Genomic DNA, 19,849 nt, shown 5'->3' on the forward strand with positions numbered 1-19,849 from the left:
GCCTCTGTATTTTCTCTTATCAAACACACAATTAGATTATGATATGAATGGAAGCATATCTCTCTTACTGGATACTAATATAATTAAGCAATGAAATAAAACAGTTATTTTTGCTAGTAATATATATAGAAATAATTATCTGCACTACTACAGCAGAGCTTTTCATTGGTTCATCATTTTTTGTTTTGATGATAAAGCATAATTTTAATGTTACAAGTTGTTGGAAAAGAGTCCATTTTATACCTATGAGATTGATAATTTGGATTCTGAAATTTCAAGATAAAAATCTCTATTAAAATGCTCATCCATTCTTTTTGTGTGAAAAAGTTTAACCTTAATAATCCGAGTTATTGCTGTTACTAATTCCTACACAAATATCATGAGTGTAGTTGTGTTCTTATCAAAACCGAATTATATATTAAGTCTACTTTTAAAAGTGCATCTTTATTAGTAATCAGTTATTTATTTAGGTAGCCTGATAAATATTATGCTAGTTCGATAATGATGGGGGTGCTATAAGTTTTGATCGCAGTTTTCTTGTGATTATTGTTGTGGTAGGCTGTCAGTTGTACTGATAATAGCATGCAGGCCACCGGCACACTTATTAAAAATGTGTACAGTAACTTTTCCCTCTTATTTTTTTTTTTTGTGGTGAAAGATTCTGTTAAAAAAAAAGAAAGAAAAATCTAAAGCCCCACCCATAAAAAAAAATATATAAAAACGAATACAAACAAATGTTTGCATTTAACCTAGGATGGAGATACTAGTTTCTGTTATTGTTTTTCTCATGCAGAATTCTTAAGAACATTCCACATGGTTTCATAGCTTCTGTACTTAACTGTACACAAAATTCAAACACACACACATACACGTATATATATATATATATATATGATTGGGAAATATGCTTTAAAGAAAATTTTATTTAAAAAAAAAAAAAATCTGAATTCATCCAACCATGATGTAAAAAAAGACTGCAGCAGACTCTGAAATATATGCATGTCTGTTTACATTTAGGCAGTGAGTGTAAAATGCAAACTGTGATCTCTACTTAATGAAAAAGAAGAGGAAAGTGGAATTCACATTATTGAAGTATAGAATTGCTGAATTTATGACACTAAAACCTAAGAAAGAAAAAAAAAAAACCCCAAAAAAAACAAAAACAAAATTATAAAAAGATGTTTTTGATATGTGTATGTATATATATAAAACAATTATATATGCATATCCATTAAAAAATGTTTGTAGTTACAATAATCATATTTTACAGAGATCTACCCAAAACGGAATAAAACTGTTTATCTTCACTAGTGCTGCGTCTGTCCTGGAATCTTCTGAGGTTTTTCATTTTCAGTGTTTGCAATATTTGTCAAAGGATTCCTTTGTATTTGTTAAGCCTCCCCAAGAAGTTAACATTTTTATTTCCTCTTGTTACATTTATTCCAAAATAGAGCTTAAAGTAGAAACTCTTCTATATTTTTCTTGTTTAAGAAATTTTTTGTAAATAAGTGTGGCTCTTTATTCAGTCATTCGTTTCTTATCCATTTTATGGATAAGAAATGAATGAATATTATCAAGGCATTCTCTTTATAGCCAGATGCCCTTTATGTTACTAACCGTTACATGTTTTTCAAATAATGGATTTTTCATTCCATTCATCTTCAGTAGTGCAGAGCTAGAGGACAATTTGTTGACAGAATTGCCAAAGACATTCAAGCAAGATCGTTGTCAGTGCCGCTGGACTGGCTCCTGTGCAGGACATGAAACTCTGCTTGTGAAGACCTGTTGGGCCAAGCGAAACCGTCAATGGCACCTGTGCCCAGCGTCGCCTTTCTGGCACGTGTAAAGACATTCGAGTGAGATCGTTGCCAGTGCCGTTGGACTGGCTCCTGTGCAGGTGGCACATAAAATACACCATTTTGAGCATGGCCGTTGCCAGTACCACCTGACTGGCCTTCGTGCTGGTGGCACGTAAAAGCACCCACTACATTCTCGGGGTGGTTGGCGTTAGGAAGGGCATCCAACCGTAGAAACTCTGCCAGATCAGATTGGAGCCTGGTGTAGCCATCTGGTTTCACCAGTCCTCAGTCAAATCGTCCAGTCCATGCTAGCATGGAAAGCAGACGTTAAATGATGATGATATATATAAATGTATATGAGAAGATACATGGCTCAATAGTTAGAGCATCAGGTTTCATGAGGTTGGGAGTTTGATTCCTGGATCAGGCTGTACATTGTGTTCTTGAGCAAGATCCATTATTTCATGTTACCACAGTTCAATCAGTTGTAATGCTATTGGCATTTCCCCTTGGACACCATCTGTAGCATGGAGAAGGAGTGATTGTTGGCTTCTACAAAAGACCTTGCCTGGACTTGTACCTTGGAAGGGAACTTTCTAGATGCAATCCCTTGGTCATTCATGACTGAAGGGAATCTTTACCCATTACCCTATATAATATATATATTAATTACAGAAGTCCATATATGTATATCTGACAGGCTTCCATATAGTTTTTGCCTACTGGAATTCACTGACAAGATATTAGTTGGCCTTGGAATAGAGTCGGAGGCATTCATCCAAAATGCTGTGCAGTGAGACAGAATCCCAAATCTGAGTTTAACTACGCAGCCACATCTGCCACTGTGTGAGATGTCAATTTCATAGCCTACATTTAAGTGATGAAGAAAGTGATGAATGTTACTGAGAAACATTTTATTTATTCTAGCGTAGAATAGTTGGCTGTGAAGGAAGGACGGGTAGCCAACCACCACTTACAAAGCATGCAGAAGAACTACATGGAAAGTTATTGCATTTCTGAACCAGCTCAGCCAGGCTAGTATAATAAAAGCAATATTTTATGTGAAGTATTATCACTGTCAACATGTAGGAATATTTGTAAAAAATTGAATTTAAAGTTAAGGATCTTAAGTTTATCAAAAGAGCAATATTCAGAGGATTTTAAAATGTGGGAAGTTCTTTCACTGAAACAGAATAGCAGGTGTTGAACTTAATGACTTTAATGTACTTTTGGCCTATTAAGGGTTAAAGCAACTTTACAAGGATCACAGTGGTGAGTAGAAAATCATTGCATATTATTTGTTGGTTGGTTAACATCCAAGTAGAGATATTATAAAGCTAGTCATGCAAAGTGTTGTCATCTATCACTATAATGGTATTAGACTATGAAATTGTAAAGTTGGTCAAATGCCAGTAGCATTCTAACTAGGGACAAGATATTTGGATCAACAATTTTTCTTTAGACTTGAATATTGTTTCTGTAACACCCCAGTAAGGTGGAAATGTTATTTGTATGAGTGTAACAAAGCTTCTAAATTCTTGCCCTGGACAGAATTTTGGTGCAATCCACTTGGCATCAAGGAACTTCTTGGATAATCTCTTGTAATATCTGTGTTCTGGAATTGATACTTGAGCTGTCTGAATTACAAGACAAGATTTCTACCATTTGATATCTACCTTCCAGTTTCCAAGAGGAAAGTTTAACATCCATTTTTCCACACTGATATTGGTTTGGGTGGAGAGCATGAAATATCTAAACATTGATGTGTAGGCATATGCACACACACTTTTATAAGCTTCTTGCATTTTCTGTCTACCAGATTCTTTTTTTCAAGGTCAATAAAATAAATACCAATTGAGCCCTGGGGTTGATGTAATTGACTAACCCTTACAAAAAAAATTTCAGACCTTTTGTAGAAAGGATTATTATCAGGCTTTTTGACATCAGCAGTTCTCTAGTACTTACTGACCTTTTAGCATTTAAAGCAGCCGTTTTTGTTAAGGTTATCACAACAAATTTTCTGTAGAAATTATAGCCACTGCTGATTTGTTAGGTTTCATATCCAAATATGTTTAATGTAAACAACAATGCAATGGAAGAATGGGTGTCTATGCTATATTTCAAGTTCTTGTTCCTTCAGCTCCACATCCAAGCCGTTAAACATCTACAACCGCAATGCTTAAACAGCCACCAAATATAACAGTGTAACATGGATATACCAATTTTACATATTGAACACATTCCTAGCAGCTGGTACGCACATATTTATGACTTGTAGGGACACCATATTTATTTATGCAACCATGATATACTACAAAATATATTAAACGCTTTATAGGATACAAAACGTAACAAATCAGTGCTGGTTATTATTTCTATAAAAAAATCCGTAGAGATAACCGTAGCAAGTGATTTAACAACACTGCTAACACAGCATTTAATATACTTTGTAATGTATTGTGGCTGCATAACGAAATACAGTGTTCCTACAAGTCATTAAACCAGCCTAAATATTGTACCTGTTTTGTGCTCAAACCTGCCAGATTTGACACATCCATCGAAATTATGGAGCTACAAGACATGCAATTAATTCAAAACTACGTGAATAAATAAGCATTACATTTGACAGAGTAGTCTGAATGCTAAAGGGTTAAGTAATTAACAAAATGTTTTGTCTTCATGTACTACTGTTTTCCTTACTAAGTTCCATTTTGAATCACTAACTTTAAGAGCCTTCATCAATCTTCAAATCATGTATTTAGTAAAATGAAACAATTTCTGAGTTTGGTTGAGTGAATTGAAAAGAGTTTAAGCAATCCTGAAATTGCACTGGTAATAAATTGATTCCTGAAATCAATTTATGATCAGTGAATGTGATAACCCATCTTAAGAGAGGAAGATGCTGCGTAATAGTTGAAGAGTCTTCATTTTCAGAAAGCAAAGGGAGATAATTTACCTTGCCTTACATTTTGACAGTCAACGACAAATTCCAGTCCTTGTGCCTTTCTTAGAAACAATTACTTAGGATATAAACTTGCAGCCATAACTATCAAGGTCAATTGTTTATTTCTTCTGTTCAATGTTGAATAAACAAATAGCAGTAATATACGGAATTGGATTTCCAGAAGCACGAAGAGCCAAATTGACACCACCAACATAGAACATAAAGAACCACATCACATACCCCAAAGCCTTTGGGTTGACACCTCACTGGTTCTGCAAGTCACTGAGTATCTTCAAATTAAAATTCACTTTTCTGTTCAGTGTTTTTAAATTGTTCGTTAGTTACAGATTAAAATATACACAGGACTATCAGTTTATATAAGAATAAATAACAGATTCTTACGATGTAAGCAATATACAATTCTTGCTCCGAATAAAAAAAGCTTTTAAAATGGATGGAGAGATCTGATACGATGAACATCTGTCATGTTTGTAGAAAATGTGGGTTGGAGTCCCATGAGCAGCAGCCTAGTTTTTCCATCCAAGAGGATCCTTTTTAACCCTAATATTTACATGCTTAATCTACTTTGAATTTCACAGTTAACCCTTAGCATGCTGTAGGTGCATCATGTCACCATTCAGGGCAGAAGCAAAGGAAATGCAGTGTTTAAGGGTTAAAAGCAATTTACTTCACATCTCTTTCCAAATTCTTAGGACATAAACAATAGATATATATTTAAGTTATCATTAAAAAAAACTCAATAAGCAATTTACTATATTTTCCCTGCTGTCCAAATTTCTGACCTTGAACCAAAATTAGGAATTATCATTAGCAGAAATATTAAAACAAATTTTAGCAATTTAAAACAATTTTATTTACAATGGCTGAAGTATAAAAGCATCAAAACATTTGAACTAACAAGAGAAAAAAAATTATCCAGAAGTTCATTTGTGATTAAGAGTCTCTACAAGAAAAATGGCAGTTGAGTAAAATCACAGAGCTATGAAAGACTCCTCCAGTCTATATATTAAATATGTCAAAACTACAAAAGACGGAGGAAAAGATAAGAATTAAAATACTAAAACTTCATGCAGAAATCAAATTAGGGGAAAAAAAGTGTCAAATATTTTATAGATTTTAAATGCAAATGAGACTAATGAATTTATCATATATATATATGATATATAGATATACAATATGAGATATATATATGTACATATATATATATTTAAAGGAAATATGAAAAGATGTTTTGTTAGTGTACAGGTATTTTAAGATGAATTTCTATATATCTGTAAGATAAGTTAGTAAATATATTATGCACAAGATGTGGGATATTCGATATAGAAACATTTGTTGCTTTTTTTTTTTTTTCATGTTTTCACATTGTGCACATAATACATGTCATGGCTGTTGGGTACAGAGATAGTAGTGAAATGAGTTATGGAGGTAGGATGGGGCAGGGGAACATGCCAAAGCCTAAAAATGAGGAGAGCTAGGTAGTAAATGAGTTAGTATTTCTTCAAACTAATGGTTGATGCCATGAAATTAAAAACGTATATATCTCTCTTTATATATATATATTTATTTTTTTCAGTGGATTTTCCATTGTTTACAATAAGGAAATACCTGAGAATAATGTCGACATCTGACAGCATTGAGAGAAGCATTTGATGAAAAAAAATTTTAAATAATAATTTAAAGAACTAATATCTGATCCTGGTTGGCTTATTGTCATCCAAAGTGTAGAAACAGTGCTTTCCAAGCAGTCTATCCTTGTGAAATCAGCTGACGTCAGAACATTTTGTCTCATTTTTCAGATTTGAAGATTTCAATTAAAATAGTTTGACTGTACATGTTCACGCTTACATGCAAGCCCAAATATTTTCCTGCTAAATGGCTAAAGAATGTTTAACTACATATATATATATATATATATATAGTGTGTGTGTGTGATTTCATTTTTAGTGAAATAACATTGTGTTGCCATTCTTAAAAGGTTGAAAAGTACTGCTCTAGTATGAGAACCAAGCAAAAGACAACTACAAGCCATTTCTTAACAAATGAAAGAAAGAGACTACTGCATGCACTGGCAGTTCTTAAGAGAAGTAAATGAAAAAACTGAAGTTCTTCTCTGCTGCATCATTATTAATCGTAGCTAATAAAGCAGACATTGTAGACAATGTAAGCTAACAAATAGCAGTCTATCACATCGTACCACTAACCTGCTACCTCCTTCTTATATGAAAAGGCAAACATTTAAAAGAGCACTTTGTACTAGAAAACTAAATTGAGAGCTGAGTAAAACAGTCTAAATTAATTTATTAGTATAATCTGTAAGGTCAACAAGAGTAAAAAAAATATTTTTTTCAAATACTTCCAGCAGCATTCAATATGGAGTGAACTCCAATGAATTAGTTCTAAGTCATGCATTGAGAAAAATAAAATATAAAAAATACCGATTTCAATAAAATGGAGTGGAAACAAAATTTGAATGGAAAAAAAAAAATAATAAATGAAGAAATACTTAATAAAATGTCGTTAATAATTTCTGATGAGAAAAAAGATTTTGTCTTTTTTTTTTATGCAGAAGCAATAAATGTTAGTCTCAACAATGCTGGAAACACTGACCCAATGACTGGGCAGTCAATAGAGATTGACATAAAATGGCAAGAAACGAACATATTAATAAGAATTATTATGTATGGATTAATGTTTTTTTTTTCATCAGCAATCTGGTTTTAATTTCCAGTTGTAGATACTTTTCACACTGTTTGTCTCAACCCCCTTGAAAAAAGGCATGAAAGTCAATTTGTTATAACAACACCCATCCACCCATACCCATGTTTTTGCCTACACAAGAAATCAATGTTTATTACAAGCAAATGATGGACTTTATTTTCAGCTTAAACATCAATATTTCTGTTGAAGCATTATATATATATATACGTATGTGTGTGTGTGCATGTATTTCTTTGTATGCGTATGTCTATGTGCATCCACATTTGTCGTTCTTTCTGAATTCCTCTCTAAATATTTGATGAGTTATTTTTAAAGAAAGTTTAAAATATTTAATATTGTAAAACTGAATGTGATTAACCCATACATGCCAGGTAGAAATGCTCTCTTTTCTGTTTCTTTTCTTTTTTTATAACACTAGTCATAATATGTTCATGCCACTTTATAAAAGCTACATGTTCAAGTTTGTGAGAAATGAAATTGATATAATGTGTGTAGAATTATGTGACCAATGTTTGGAAAATCTCACCGAGAGAAAATAAGAAAAAAAAAAAAAACAATTCCCCCAAATCTCTACAATTTCTGACAGATTAGGATAATGAAACCTGCCCATCAGGATCCATAAAAATTTATAATGCTACACAATTACATGTTTGTTTTTTGGTCTTATTACTGACAACTGTACTTGCTCAGTTGTTTTCGCAGGAAATCATTGTCACTTTTAAGAGTATCTTTCTCTTTCTTGATCTGAGACATATCCTTGAGAACTTTAGCCATTTTCTCTCGCAAGTTTTGGTTCTCACTTTCCAGAAAGTTGGCTCTCAATGCAATTTGATTCTCCTTCACACGGCGTGCGTCACGAGACCGTTTTGCAGCAATGTTGTTCTTTTTGCGCCGTGCCCAATATTTTTCATCTTTTCTGTCAAGAGGTACAAATATCTAAAAGGAATAATAAAAAGAAAATCTTAAATTAAATGCAAAACAAAATTGTCTGTACATAAAAGGTGGTGCCCCAATGTGACTACAGTCAACTGGTTGAAACCACCAAAAGCATAAAAGAATACAAAACTCAATGATATACTTAACTATGAGACTTATAAATCAATAAAAGTTGAATGACAAGGTGGATAAAATATGAGCTACTTCTTCTCTGCTGCCGCATATACTTTAACCCCTCATCCGTGTGGCATAAAGCTGACTCACTCTCCCTCGGTGGCAACCTCGATAGTGCTGGTGATGCAAAAAAAGCACACTGTAAAGTAGTTGGTGTCAGGAAGAGCATCCAGCTGTAGAAACCATGCCAAAGCAGTCACTGGAGCACACTCCGTCCCTATGGCTTACTGAATCCTGTTAAACCATCTAACCCAGGCCAGCATGGAATATGGACAATAAATGATGATAATAATAATGATTATTACTGGATCTGGATGAAGGGACAGTACCTAAAGCCTTCGTTGGCCCTCCCAGATCAGTGAGATTGATGTCATGTTCTTTTAGAAACTTTGTAAATCAACACTAATGGTAAAAATGAGTAGGGAGAGAATTAGAGAGAGAGCTGGAGGTTCTGGACAGACATGGTGCTTCAGTGGAGGTGGTGTAATATAATATTTATAATAACTTCAGCTCCAAGAAGCAGAAGCCATTATTACACTGATGAAAAAGGCAGAGAGAGGAGACTGTACATCTATAGTAAGTGTAATTAATAGGAAAAGCGTCTTCCTCACGTCTACCTTACATCTGTTTCAAGAAATTTCATTTATCGTTATACCAGGATGAATGGATTAGATTACTAAATGATTTATGTGACTTAGTTTAAGCTTACTAATAAAATTGCTTGTTTAATGTGTGATAAAAAAATATGATATATAAAAGATATACTGACTACGAGGTTCCACTTTATTTGGAAAACATTTTAAGGTCGGACTTGTGATACAAATGTTACCACAAAGACAAATTTGGACATTTTATACATATTGATTTTACTGAAAGATGTGTACATGAAGCAATGAAACTCGAGCAGAACTGTTTAACATTTTTCAGTATTAATGTACCTATCTCTGGATTCATGACAAAAAATGCCTATTTTATATCAAAATTAAAACCATCTGTCCTTGGTGACAGTGGAGTTATCATTATTAGCATTATTTTGCATCTGCCTTCCATACTGGCAAGGGTTGGACAGACCATGACAGTTTGAATTAGCACTGGGAACTATTGTTCCTAAAGACTAGATGCTTATATATGTTATCTAGTTTGGTTTCTAAGGCTGGATGCCCTTCTTAATGTCAACCACTTAACAGAGTAAACTGGGAGCATTTTCTGAAGTGACTAACTATCAGAATTAGAGGTACCTCAGTACCGTACACTGTCCCTGCTAATGTAGCTAACCACTTTACTGTGTGAACAGTAGATGGAGAAAATACTGTAAGGCATTTTGTCCAACACTCTACCAATCCACCACCACCCTAAAACCTACAAAAATGTGAATATGAAAAGGTCAACTTACTTTCTTAGATTTTTTGACAAGTGGTTGAGGCTTCAGTTCATCTGATGAGAATTTTCGCTTAGCAGGGTCAAAACCGTTTTTACCTGAAATTTAAAGAAAATCATTAAATAATTAACATATATCAATATATTCAACTGTCCTGGTATTGATAAGGTAAAAAGTTAATCTGTTGTTAATAATCGTGATGCATTTGTGTATATCTAGTGTAGGTACCTCTATAAATCCACTGAGGATAACCTGCAAAGTAATTGCTGAATGATTGGAGGTGTGGGATTAAGAGGACCTTTTAATCTCATTAATGATATGATAACCTCTCTAGTGCTAATGCCATGATAAAATGCATGCAATACACTCTATAAAGTGGTTGCTGTTTGGAAGGACATCTAGCCATAGAAACCAAGCCAAAATTGAAATTGCATGTGCAAGACGTGGTTCTCCAACCCATGTCAGCACAGAAAATGAACACATAATGATGGTGTGCACTAATAACCTTCTTCCTGTTAAATTTATTCACCTGTCAATAGATATTTTCTAAGCTATCCTCTAACATAGTTTGCATTTGGTATTCAGTTGTTTGTGAATGAAGATGATGACGATGATGAAATGTGTGGCAATATTTAGTTGTTTCAGGAATGGTAGTGTAAAATATAGCTTGCTGTTAACATTTAAATCCACACTTCTTTAATATTTTACAATGAAATGCAGAGGAATAACATGCAGTCTTAGTTCTGGATCGTTGCATCTCTAGTTCAGATTGCTCCAAGGTTAAGATTTCCTTTCAACCTTTCAAGATGAATAGCAAAAACACCAGTTCTGTTAGAATACCAATATCAGTTCTGGATCTTTGGGTATTCACGGCACCAACTGCAATGACACTGGTGACAAGTTGTACTGGCCCTTGCCTTTCCCTTAGATGATACTGGTGGCATGAAAATAAGAAATTTGCATGCATAGACAACTGTTGGTCCTCTATGAAAGGCTTTGGCCAGGTTTGTGACCAAAAGAGGAACTTTCAAGGAGCACAGTACCATGAGATATACGGAAAACACGAATAAAACAATCTAAAGAGGCAGATTGTGGAAAGACAAATCATATGTTGGGATTTACGAAAGAGTAACTAAAAATTCTGGGCTTAAAGATATCAAAACTGTGAGGAATAAAATAAGCAGTTGGAAAATCATCTTGAATGATTTCAAGGAATCTCTGTTTCTATCTGGAGACAGTTCTAGAGTTTGATTCCAAGATTTCTTAGAAGATTTTTGCCACTGAGATATTCCTTTTCAAATAAAATTAACATACACAAGGAAAAAGAATTTATTTTTACCTGGAACCTGAGATCTGCCAGGTTTTGGTGGCTCAAATACATCAGAATTACAATTACTATCATCATCATCATCCTCATCCTCATCATCATCATCATCATCCTCATCCTCATCCTCCTCATCTTCTTGATCATCATCTTCTACAAAGAACCGAATGTAAAATGTGTAACAGCTCAGCATATTAATCTGCTGACAATTGAATAAATCAAACAGAATGAGGACACTAATGTAGGCCAGTGTAGTACCAGTGGACACCGACACGTCATTGGTTGGCTTGGATTTGAGTTCAAAAACCTTTAAAAATATACACTCAGCTGGCGACAAGACAAGTTTAAATATTTGATTATTTGATAAAAAAATATATTCCTCATAGAATGACTCAGAAATGACTAACACAAGAACGCAAAAAACTACAGCCTTCACATGATTCTCTTTAACACATTCTATGCTACTCATTATAAATAGTTATGCCACTCATTAGCTATTTTGTGACTATATATCTCATGAAATACATTGTCTGTGTATTTTAATGAAAATAATCAAGAATTTAGAGCGAGGTTGAGGGGTTTAATAAAGTAAACTAACTTTGTTGTTGTTGATATTTGGATATGACTTAGAACAAGAGTCTTATATAAAATTAGAGTGGGACTTTAAACATGAATGATTTCAAATGAGATGTTATCTCTTTTTTTTTTTATGATAGAATCAAGTGGAGTGGTGGTCTCAGATGGGCTGATATTAAAAGGATTCAATGCAAAGAAGAAAAAACATCAACAAACAATAGAAACAGCCTATGGAAGAAATTATTTTACTTGAATAGTAGAGGGTTAGTTACTTAATATTGATGAAGTCTTTTGTTTTTTTCATGTCATCTAACAATAGAAGTGTTTGAACAATCACAACCATTTATGGTGTCAGTATTTGATGTTTTTAAACTTGTACTTAATCACTGTAGACTTAATACACACACACACACACCATCATACAAATACACAAACATTCATGACTGCATCCAAGAGAAACTTGTATGCTTAAATGTTTTAAATCCTTAATCATTGTAAAACTATAAACTCTGAGTAAGGTGGTGCCTCTCTTTTATCTTTTACCTTGCTTTTACAAAAGTCTGTGCTCATCCAACAGTATAATGTTCTTTGTCAGACATAGAGGAGGCACTTACCTCTTCTCATTCTGTTATCATTGCTGATCATTGCCCTCCAGACAAACCCCATATTAAGTTGATAAAATAGAACCAAACAAGAGTGTGATAGACTGGCAATTCTGTAAGAATGTCAGGCTGAATGCCTTGCATTCTGGTTCTTTGTATTCAATTCAACTGTAGCCTTCCTAGGTAGATGACTTAACCCTTTAGCATTCAAACTGGCCATATCCAACCCAAATATTCTATCTGTTTTATGTTTAAATTGGCCAGATTCAGCCTTTCACACCTACCCTACAATATTATCCTAAAAATAAACAGTCATATCATCAAAATCTTAATAAATATAAATTACAATCAACAGAGTAATCTGAATGTTAAAGGATTACTCTATTATCCAGTTTAATGTCATTTACTGGTTCTTTGGATACCTTTTGTGAAGTTCATTCTATCAAAAGTAATCAAGCTAGGTCTCTAGAGGGTGCCTTACCCATTCCCACCAGTCTTGGGGGCTCTGCAATGGATCATGGCAATGCCTTCCCTCCTAGCTTAAAGATAAAAAAGGTACTTTTGCCAAACCTCACTTTCTGAGAGCTGAATTATGGAGAAACTCACCTTCTCCCTAACAATGTTTCCATTTTAAAAAAAACACTGTCATCGTTGTCATCATCATTTAATGTCTATGTTCCACACTGGCATCAGTTGGACATTAATATGTAATTAATTTTCACCATTAAGCATAAACACCCAACTTATTTTCTCAGAGAATCAAAAGTGGTTTCTGGCTCTGCTCTATTTCTTCAGACAAAGATTAAAATAAAATAGTATAAAAATCTTAGACTCACTCAGTAAATAAATAGACTCTGTCTCCTCTACTTTCTACTACTACTACTACTACTACTACTACTACTACTACTACTATAATGGCCTCTGCTTCTCAGCTGGCAGGCCTCATTGCCACTTCCATTCGGCCATTCCTGATCCCCTCATTTTCCCTCCCTTTTTATCATCTGTGTTGTAGCCAATCCCATCCTAAGGTTCTGCATCAATCAATAAACTCAACCCTTTCTTCCCAGAGCTTCAGTTTCCTAGAACTCCCTCCTTGCTCATATTTTTTCTACAGTTGCTGACTTGCAATAATCCAAAAGGAACACTAAAAGTATCAGTCTTCATACAAACCCATTGTATAAGGTAAAAAAAAATACCTGTCCACCTGAATTGGCGAACTCAGTTCATTATTACTGCTTAGCTGACATGAAGACAGCATTAAGTGAAGAAGAACATTCTTTTGACAAGAATTTCACTAAACCAAGAAGAAACATCATGCACATTACCATCAGAATAGGGGGGCTCACCTGGTATTAAGTCATTGTCATCTTGTTTGTAAGCGGTAGAGTCTGAGGAAATGCTGTGAAGATCCTCTTCTTTGACTGAAGAAAAGGAAGAAAAAAATGCAAATATATATTTATAATGAAATGTTGAGAGTGAAGGAGAAACAGCTGATGATTCTAGACATAGAAGCATAGATGTTTATTTCTCAGAGATAAATTAATTTTTTTTTATGACTATATCATTAGACTGGTGGTTCTTAACCAGAGTGGTAGTGCTCTCTGGGTGGAGAGTGAGTTCATGGGGGTGGGGGGGTGGACATAAAGGGAGCACAGTGTTTAGAGAAGGGGGAGGATTAGGATTTCCTTCAGTACGTGTGTAATACACATATATCCTAGATTTTTTGCACACTACATCCACCATTATGAACATTACAGCTATTACATAATTCCAAGCTGCCAGAAACAGCTGTCGGGCTTGAATGACTTTACTTTCTCCACTTTTGTTTTCTGTATAGTTTGTACTCCATGTAAATGTCTTTTGCAAATCTATAAATATCAATATGCTTATACATGACTGTTTATCTTCTGAATTATTTTCAGTTTTTGATTGTATCTCTTGATATATATTCCTATATATGTGTATATATATGTATGTAGATTTTATATATCAAATCCAAGCATGTTTATCTGCATCACCCCCTCTATCTCTCTCTCTCTCTCTCTCTCTCTCTCTCTCTCTCTCTCTCTCTCTCTCTCTATCCATTCATCCATACATAAATATTCAGGCATGCTGTGCAGTCAAGAAACCACATGGTTTCAGGTTCAATCCCACCACATGGCACAGAGCTGCCAAAGTCTTCCACTACAACAGCCCTGGGCCAACCAAAGCCTTGTGAGGGGATTTGGTAGATGGAAAATGAAAAGAAACCTGTCATATGTATATATAACTATATAAAAGTGTATGTATTAGTGTCTTCTTGCCTTGACACAATGTGCTAGTTGTAAACATGTCCAGTCATAGGGAAATGTTGCCTTGGAAACAGATAAGGGATAGCAACATGAAGATAGAAAATTTGCCTCAAAGAATCCCATCCAATCCACAGGGAGAGGGGGATGAGAAGAGGAGGGAGGGGAGAGGGAAAGAGTAAGAGGAAGGGAGAGAGACATTTTCTTACATTCTCCCCTCAAGTAAATGTCTCATGGATATTTGCATGAACTAATGTCTCCTTTGTTAAATCTTTTTATAGAAAAAACTAACGAAAGTGAGGACTTTTACATTATGAAATTATAATGGATCTTGGACCTCATCAGCCATGTTTCTGTTCACTCATAATGCCATGTCTTACATATTTTTTTATCCTGACAAAGATTTTTTTTTTGAAAATGTGTTTAAAATGTAAGTATTTTGTATACCTGGTTTAAATATTTCCTTTATAGGTAAAATCACAACCCCTCTTAATGCCTAGTACTTTCCAAAAGGCTCCAACATCCAAGTTAAGAAACTACAAATTCACCAGAAAATATTCTGTTGAAGAACAGAGAGAGGTGGGAGGGGGGAGAGAAGAGAGGGAGGGAGACAGAGTTCAGGTTGAAGCATGTTGGGGATAAGAATAAGAAAGAGGAATAAAGATTTCCCTATTATTATTTTGTATGCAGTTCGGCTCAAACATGTGAGATTCGGGCGGTTGCAGAGAAATAAACTTAAATGCGTTTATCTTTAATTTGAAAAGTTTATGAGAGTTATCGCCCATGAAATAGACTGACTCTTTAGTGTGAAATCACGTTATTTCTGATGTGGTTTTTGCTGTTAGGAAAGTCAAATAGAAGAGACATACAGCAGGAAAACACACTTTATATGAAATTTAAACAAGATTTGTATTACTCAAAATAAAAAAAGAAAAAGAAAAAAGAAAACATGACAATAGGTAAAATCAACAGAAGGAATATATTTCTAATGATGGATAAATATGAATATATTGCAAAAATTAACAATTTATTCAACAACAAAAAATAAATTTATAAGGATTCAGAAATATAATGCCACCAAATTATAATTTTAACTAATTAAGTTACTAAAAGACAAACAAGACCTCCTTATTTCTTCAAAATTCAAGGAGAATTCACCCAACTAAAAATCTATGGAATAGCAAACAAAAAACGTCTCTCTCACATATAAATAAATACACACAGAACAATTTGGAACAATCTCAGTCATGGCTGTGTGGTTAAGAAGCTTGTATTGCAAGCATGTGGTTTCATGTTCAATGCCACTGTGCAGTACCTTGGGTAAATGTCTTTTAATATAATTCCAGGCCATAATCAATGTTGCTATTGTTCACAAAATGTGAATCAAAATAAATAGACATGTGAACACTTGATGTATAAAAATAAGTCAAGTACAAACCTTTGAAGTTGACTTGCTCAGGCGACTGTACAAAACTGTCCAATGAAACATCTGATGCAGTATTTTTGTCATTACTGTCTAATGAATCATTCACCGGATCAAGAGGGATACCATTCTCCACTAGGAATTCATCAAGATCCATGTACTCCAGTTTAAAATCAGCACCACTGGATTTCTCCCAAAGGTTTGGTCCCAGAAACGCAGACAAGTTATTCTGTTCATCATCACTGTATTTAGAACTTTCTTCTTTTACTGAAAATAAATCAAAAGAATGAATAAATAAATCATAATGAATTGATAAAGAGTTTGATATCAAAGACAAAAATAAGCAGAAATAAGTATCTTCTAACAATTAACCATCAAAGGATAACGTTGAATGACTGTAACCAATTTTTGTAATCAAAGAAAATCTGCTCAATACACATACAAGAATAAACTGATGGCACTATGGTGAAGTTTTATATCATGGAACTGAAGACCTGCCAGTGGCACGTATTGCAAAAGGTGAAAGCAGGTCTTATTTCAAAAAGTTGGTTTCTATTTTGTTTGTTCAACATCTATTTTCCATGTTAGCATGGATTAGACAAAGAGGTTTTTGGGGCAGGATTTTTATAGCTGGATAATCTTCCTGTCACCAACAACGAGCTGAAAGTTGACACGAAATGTCAACAACCATCACTGGTAGCAACCCATCTAAAAATAGTGATGTCAATGTTTGTAGCTGTAGCTCAGTACAGATTGTAGACACTCAATACACACCCACACACACATGATGGGCTTCTTTCAAACAAATTCTCTCACAAGGTATTGAATGGCCCAGGGTTATAGAAGACACTTGGAAGCATTCACGCATACAGAGCTTCTTTCTCTTTCTTTCTACCAAATTTCCTCACAAGATACTGGATGATCCAGGTCTATAGCAGAAGACACTTGCCCAAGGTGTTGCACAGTGGGATTGATCCAAAGACCCATGGTTAAGAAACAAACTTCTCAACCACACAACCACTCCTGTGTCTCAGAACCAATTTTAATTATGGCTTTAATTAAAAACTAATAACAACTGAACACTAATCACATCTTAACATACATCATTTTTGCCTTGATTAACACAAGATCAGAAATTACATAACACTTAAATATTTCAAGGAGCCATAAACGTTATGGTAGGTTTTGTACCTGAAGCTTTCTCCTTCTTCTTAAATATTAATTTCTATTGATTAGATATCGGGCCAAGATTTTAAGGAGAGAGGATAAAGTTGATTGAATAAATTCATGTATGTTATTGGTACTTTTGTAAGAAAATCAATCAGTGAGTTTTGACCGAAACCACCAAAGGATGAACCTAAATTCAGTTTAATACTCTGGTATTTTAACTGAGACTAGAGAAGGATGAACTTAATTTAAATACTGTTAGATAATACAGCTTGATGCCCTTCGTACTGACAAATAAATGTATACAGCCAGGTGATTATACTAAGGTTCAGTCACTTTGTCTAAATCAAAAATTAAATTTTCTATTGGAATACAGAAAACCTGAAAAACAATCAATTTAAACAAGACATTAATAAAAGATTTTGAAAAGTACTGAGTTTGGTAATAAAACTTGTATGAATTCAATACAGAAAAATCATATTGAACTCAAATATCTATTTTATATATATTTTTTAATGTGGTTTAGAGTAGATTATTGGAATGAAGAAAGGGAGGAGTCATCCCCAAACTGCAAGGCCTGAAATCTCATAACAGTAAGATCTACTACAAGCACACAAAGGGCCAAATAATAAAGTGGGTCCATGGATTAAGCCTGCAATCCTGTGAACTTTCAATAGTGACAGAATTAAGGAATATGATAAAGTCTCATGCTAAAATGGTCATGAATTCTGTAGCACTCTGCTATTAAGGATGTGTTACTGTTCTCACTGCTCAATCAGACAAAATGGTTCCAGAAATTTATACAAAGCTTGAAATAATATGAAATCTTGTATTTTATCCACCCACTTTCACTTGAAGAAATGGTTTAAAAGATAAAAGTACAAATCAACTGGCCCTGCTACTTAACCTATGACTGGAACAATCCACTGACCACCATTTTTAGGCCAGAAAAAGCCAAATATTTTCAAGAATTTATATACTTTTTTCATTGTCTGAGATTCTGATATTTCATTCAAAATTTTTTTAAAAACTGCATTCTTACTGTTTTGGCATCTCCTAGATCCAGTTTTCTTTAGAGTAGAAGCATCAATAAGGTTTTGTCTACAAAGAGTTAATATTCTGTACTAACATCTTAGTGCTATTATGTTACATATTACATAATTTTTTTTTTTGGGGGGGGGGGGAAGAGCAGTGCTTATGACCCTTTATGATTTTTAAATGGTCCTCAGTTTCATGGGAGGAGAGTAGGAAGTTATCCTTTCACTGGAGATCTGGCTCAAATGCTTACAACAGAGTAAACTCCACTAAAAGTACGCAAGGGCTAAGCAGTGAGTGACAAATTATGTCTACCATCCCAAGGACACAATGCAAAGAGCCATAGAAATACCAAAAGGCATTTAACCCATTCCTCTAACAATTTCATCAACCCAACAGTCTGGTCTTTTACTTTAGTTACCCTTAAAGTAATGAAAGGCTAAGTGAATTTTGATGGGATTCAAACTCAAAAACCACAGACAGCTACTACCTACATATCCCATGCCACAAAGAATGGGGGGGGGGGGTATGCATCCTATTCTCTGCAGCCATGTTGTTACCTGTATAGTGATTTAAATACTAACTCCCTACCGCTGGTACTGTGGTTTCTATTAAACATTTTCAAAGAATAACAAATCTCACTCACACATTGTCTTTCCCATTCTTTTCTAATTCCCCTTCTCATTCCCCTTCTAATTCCCCTTCTCATTCATTATTTCTACTGTTTAACCCTTTTGATATATTTTCACATGTATAATCTGATTTTATTCTTTTTTTTTATGTGGAAGCATGAATGCATACACATCATCAAAATCCAGGTGATCATATCAAAGTAATTGCAAATATCAAGAAGTTCATTTCTTGTCTTAATTTAGTATTTCAACTCCTCCCCAAATACAAATGCAGGTTTAATCCTTCTCTCATTCAGGATTCAAATCAACTGGCATTTTACCATCTCAATGTTACCCCCCCTCTCTCCTTCTCTGAAGCCATCACAACAATTCTAGTATTACTCCATCTATTCTAATAAAACTCTTACAATGGCCAAATTATGTTATATCCAAAGTAACATACACCACAATTACATCTTTAATTTCAAAGTTTCGGCTCTGATCACCTGAGGCACAATTCCTACACAGCCTCAGATTGACCAAAGCCTTGTGAAACCTTGTGGAAGCATGTTTGCAGGACTGATTCTGTTCTTGTGGGGTAGATTTAATGCATTTCCTGGTTTAACACCATTATCCTAGATGTCTTCAGTGGAGTAAACTCTAACTGAAGCATTATGAGCAGCTCTCTGGTCTGGGGATAATCTTCACCCCAGATTCCCTTAAAACTGTCATGGCTACAACCCTTCTCTCTCAGGCTAAGGCATGCATGCGCACACACATCAACTTCATATACCTAATGATAAGGACTACAAGATGAAACTGATATCATTGGTGCACCAATACACTTGAA

The 19,849-nt window shown here is 34.3% G+C and overlaps 1 protein-coding gene across 6 annotated transcripts in view; it reads right to left on the reverse strand.

Moving 5' to 3' along the window:
- Positions 1 to 5,593: 5,593 nt before the first annotated feature.
- LOC106873604 (thyrotroph embryonic factor) overlaps positions 5,594 to 19,849 on the reverse strand; it is a 111,123-nt gene continuing 96,867 nt past the window's right edge. For 5 of the 6 annotated variants that reach the window (XM_089354520.1, XM_089354523.1, XM_089354521.1 and 2 more), the window contains 5 exons: positions 16,202 to 16,453; positions 13,822 to 13,896; positions 11,313 to 11,450; positions 9,989 to 10,071; positions 5,594 to 8,421 (listed from right to left, as the gene is read on the reverse strand). In XM_089354520.1, coding sequence (XP_089210646.1) covers positions 8,152 to 8,421; positions 9,989 to 10,071; positions 11,313 to 11,450; positions 13,822 to 13,896; positions 16,202 to 16,453 — 818 coding nt within the window. In that variant the 3' untranslated portion in view covers positions 5,594 to 8,151. The remainder of the gene's footprint in view (positions 8,422 to 9,988; positions 10,072 to 11,312; positions 11,451 to 13,821; positions 13,897 to 16,201; positions 16,454 to 19,849) is intronic. The other variant, XM_014921043.3, reaches the window with a different exon arrangement.

This window comes from Octopus bimaculoides, chromosome 6 (assembly GCF_046866305.1).
Source record: "Octopus bimaculoides isolate indiv1 chromosome 6, ASM4686630v1, whole genome shotgun sequence".
NCBI classification, from domain to species: domain Eukaryota; kingdom Metazoa; phylum Mollusca; class Cephalopoda; order Octopoda; family Octopodidae; genus Octopus; species Octopus bimaculoides.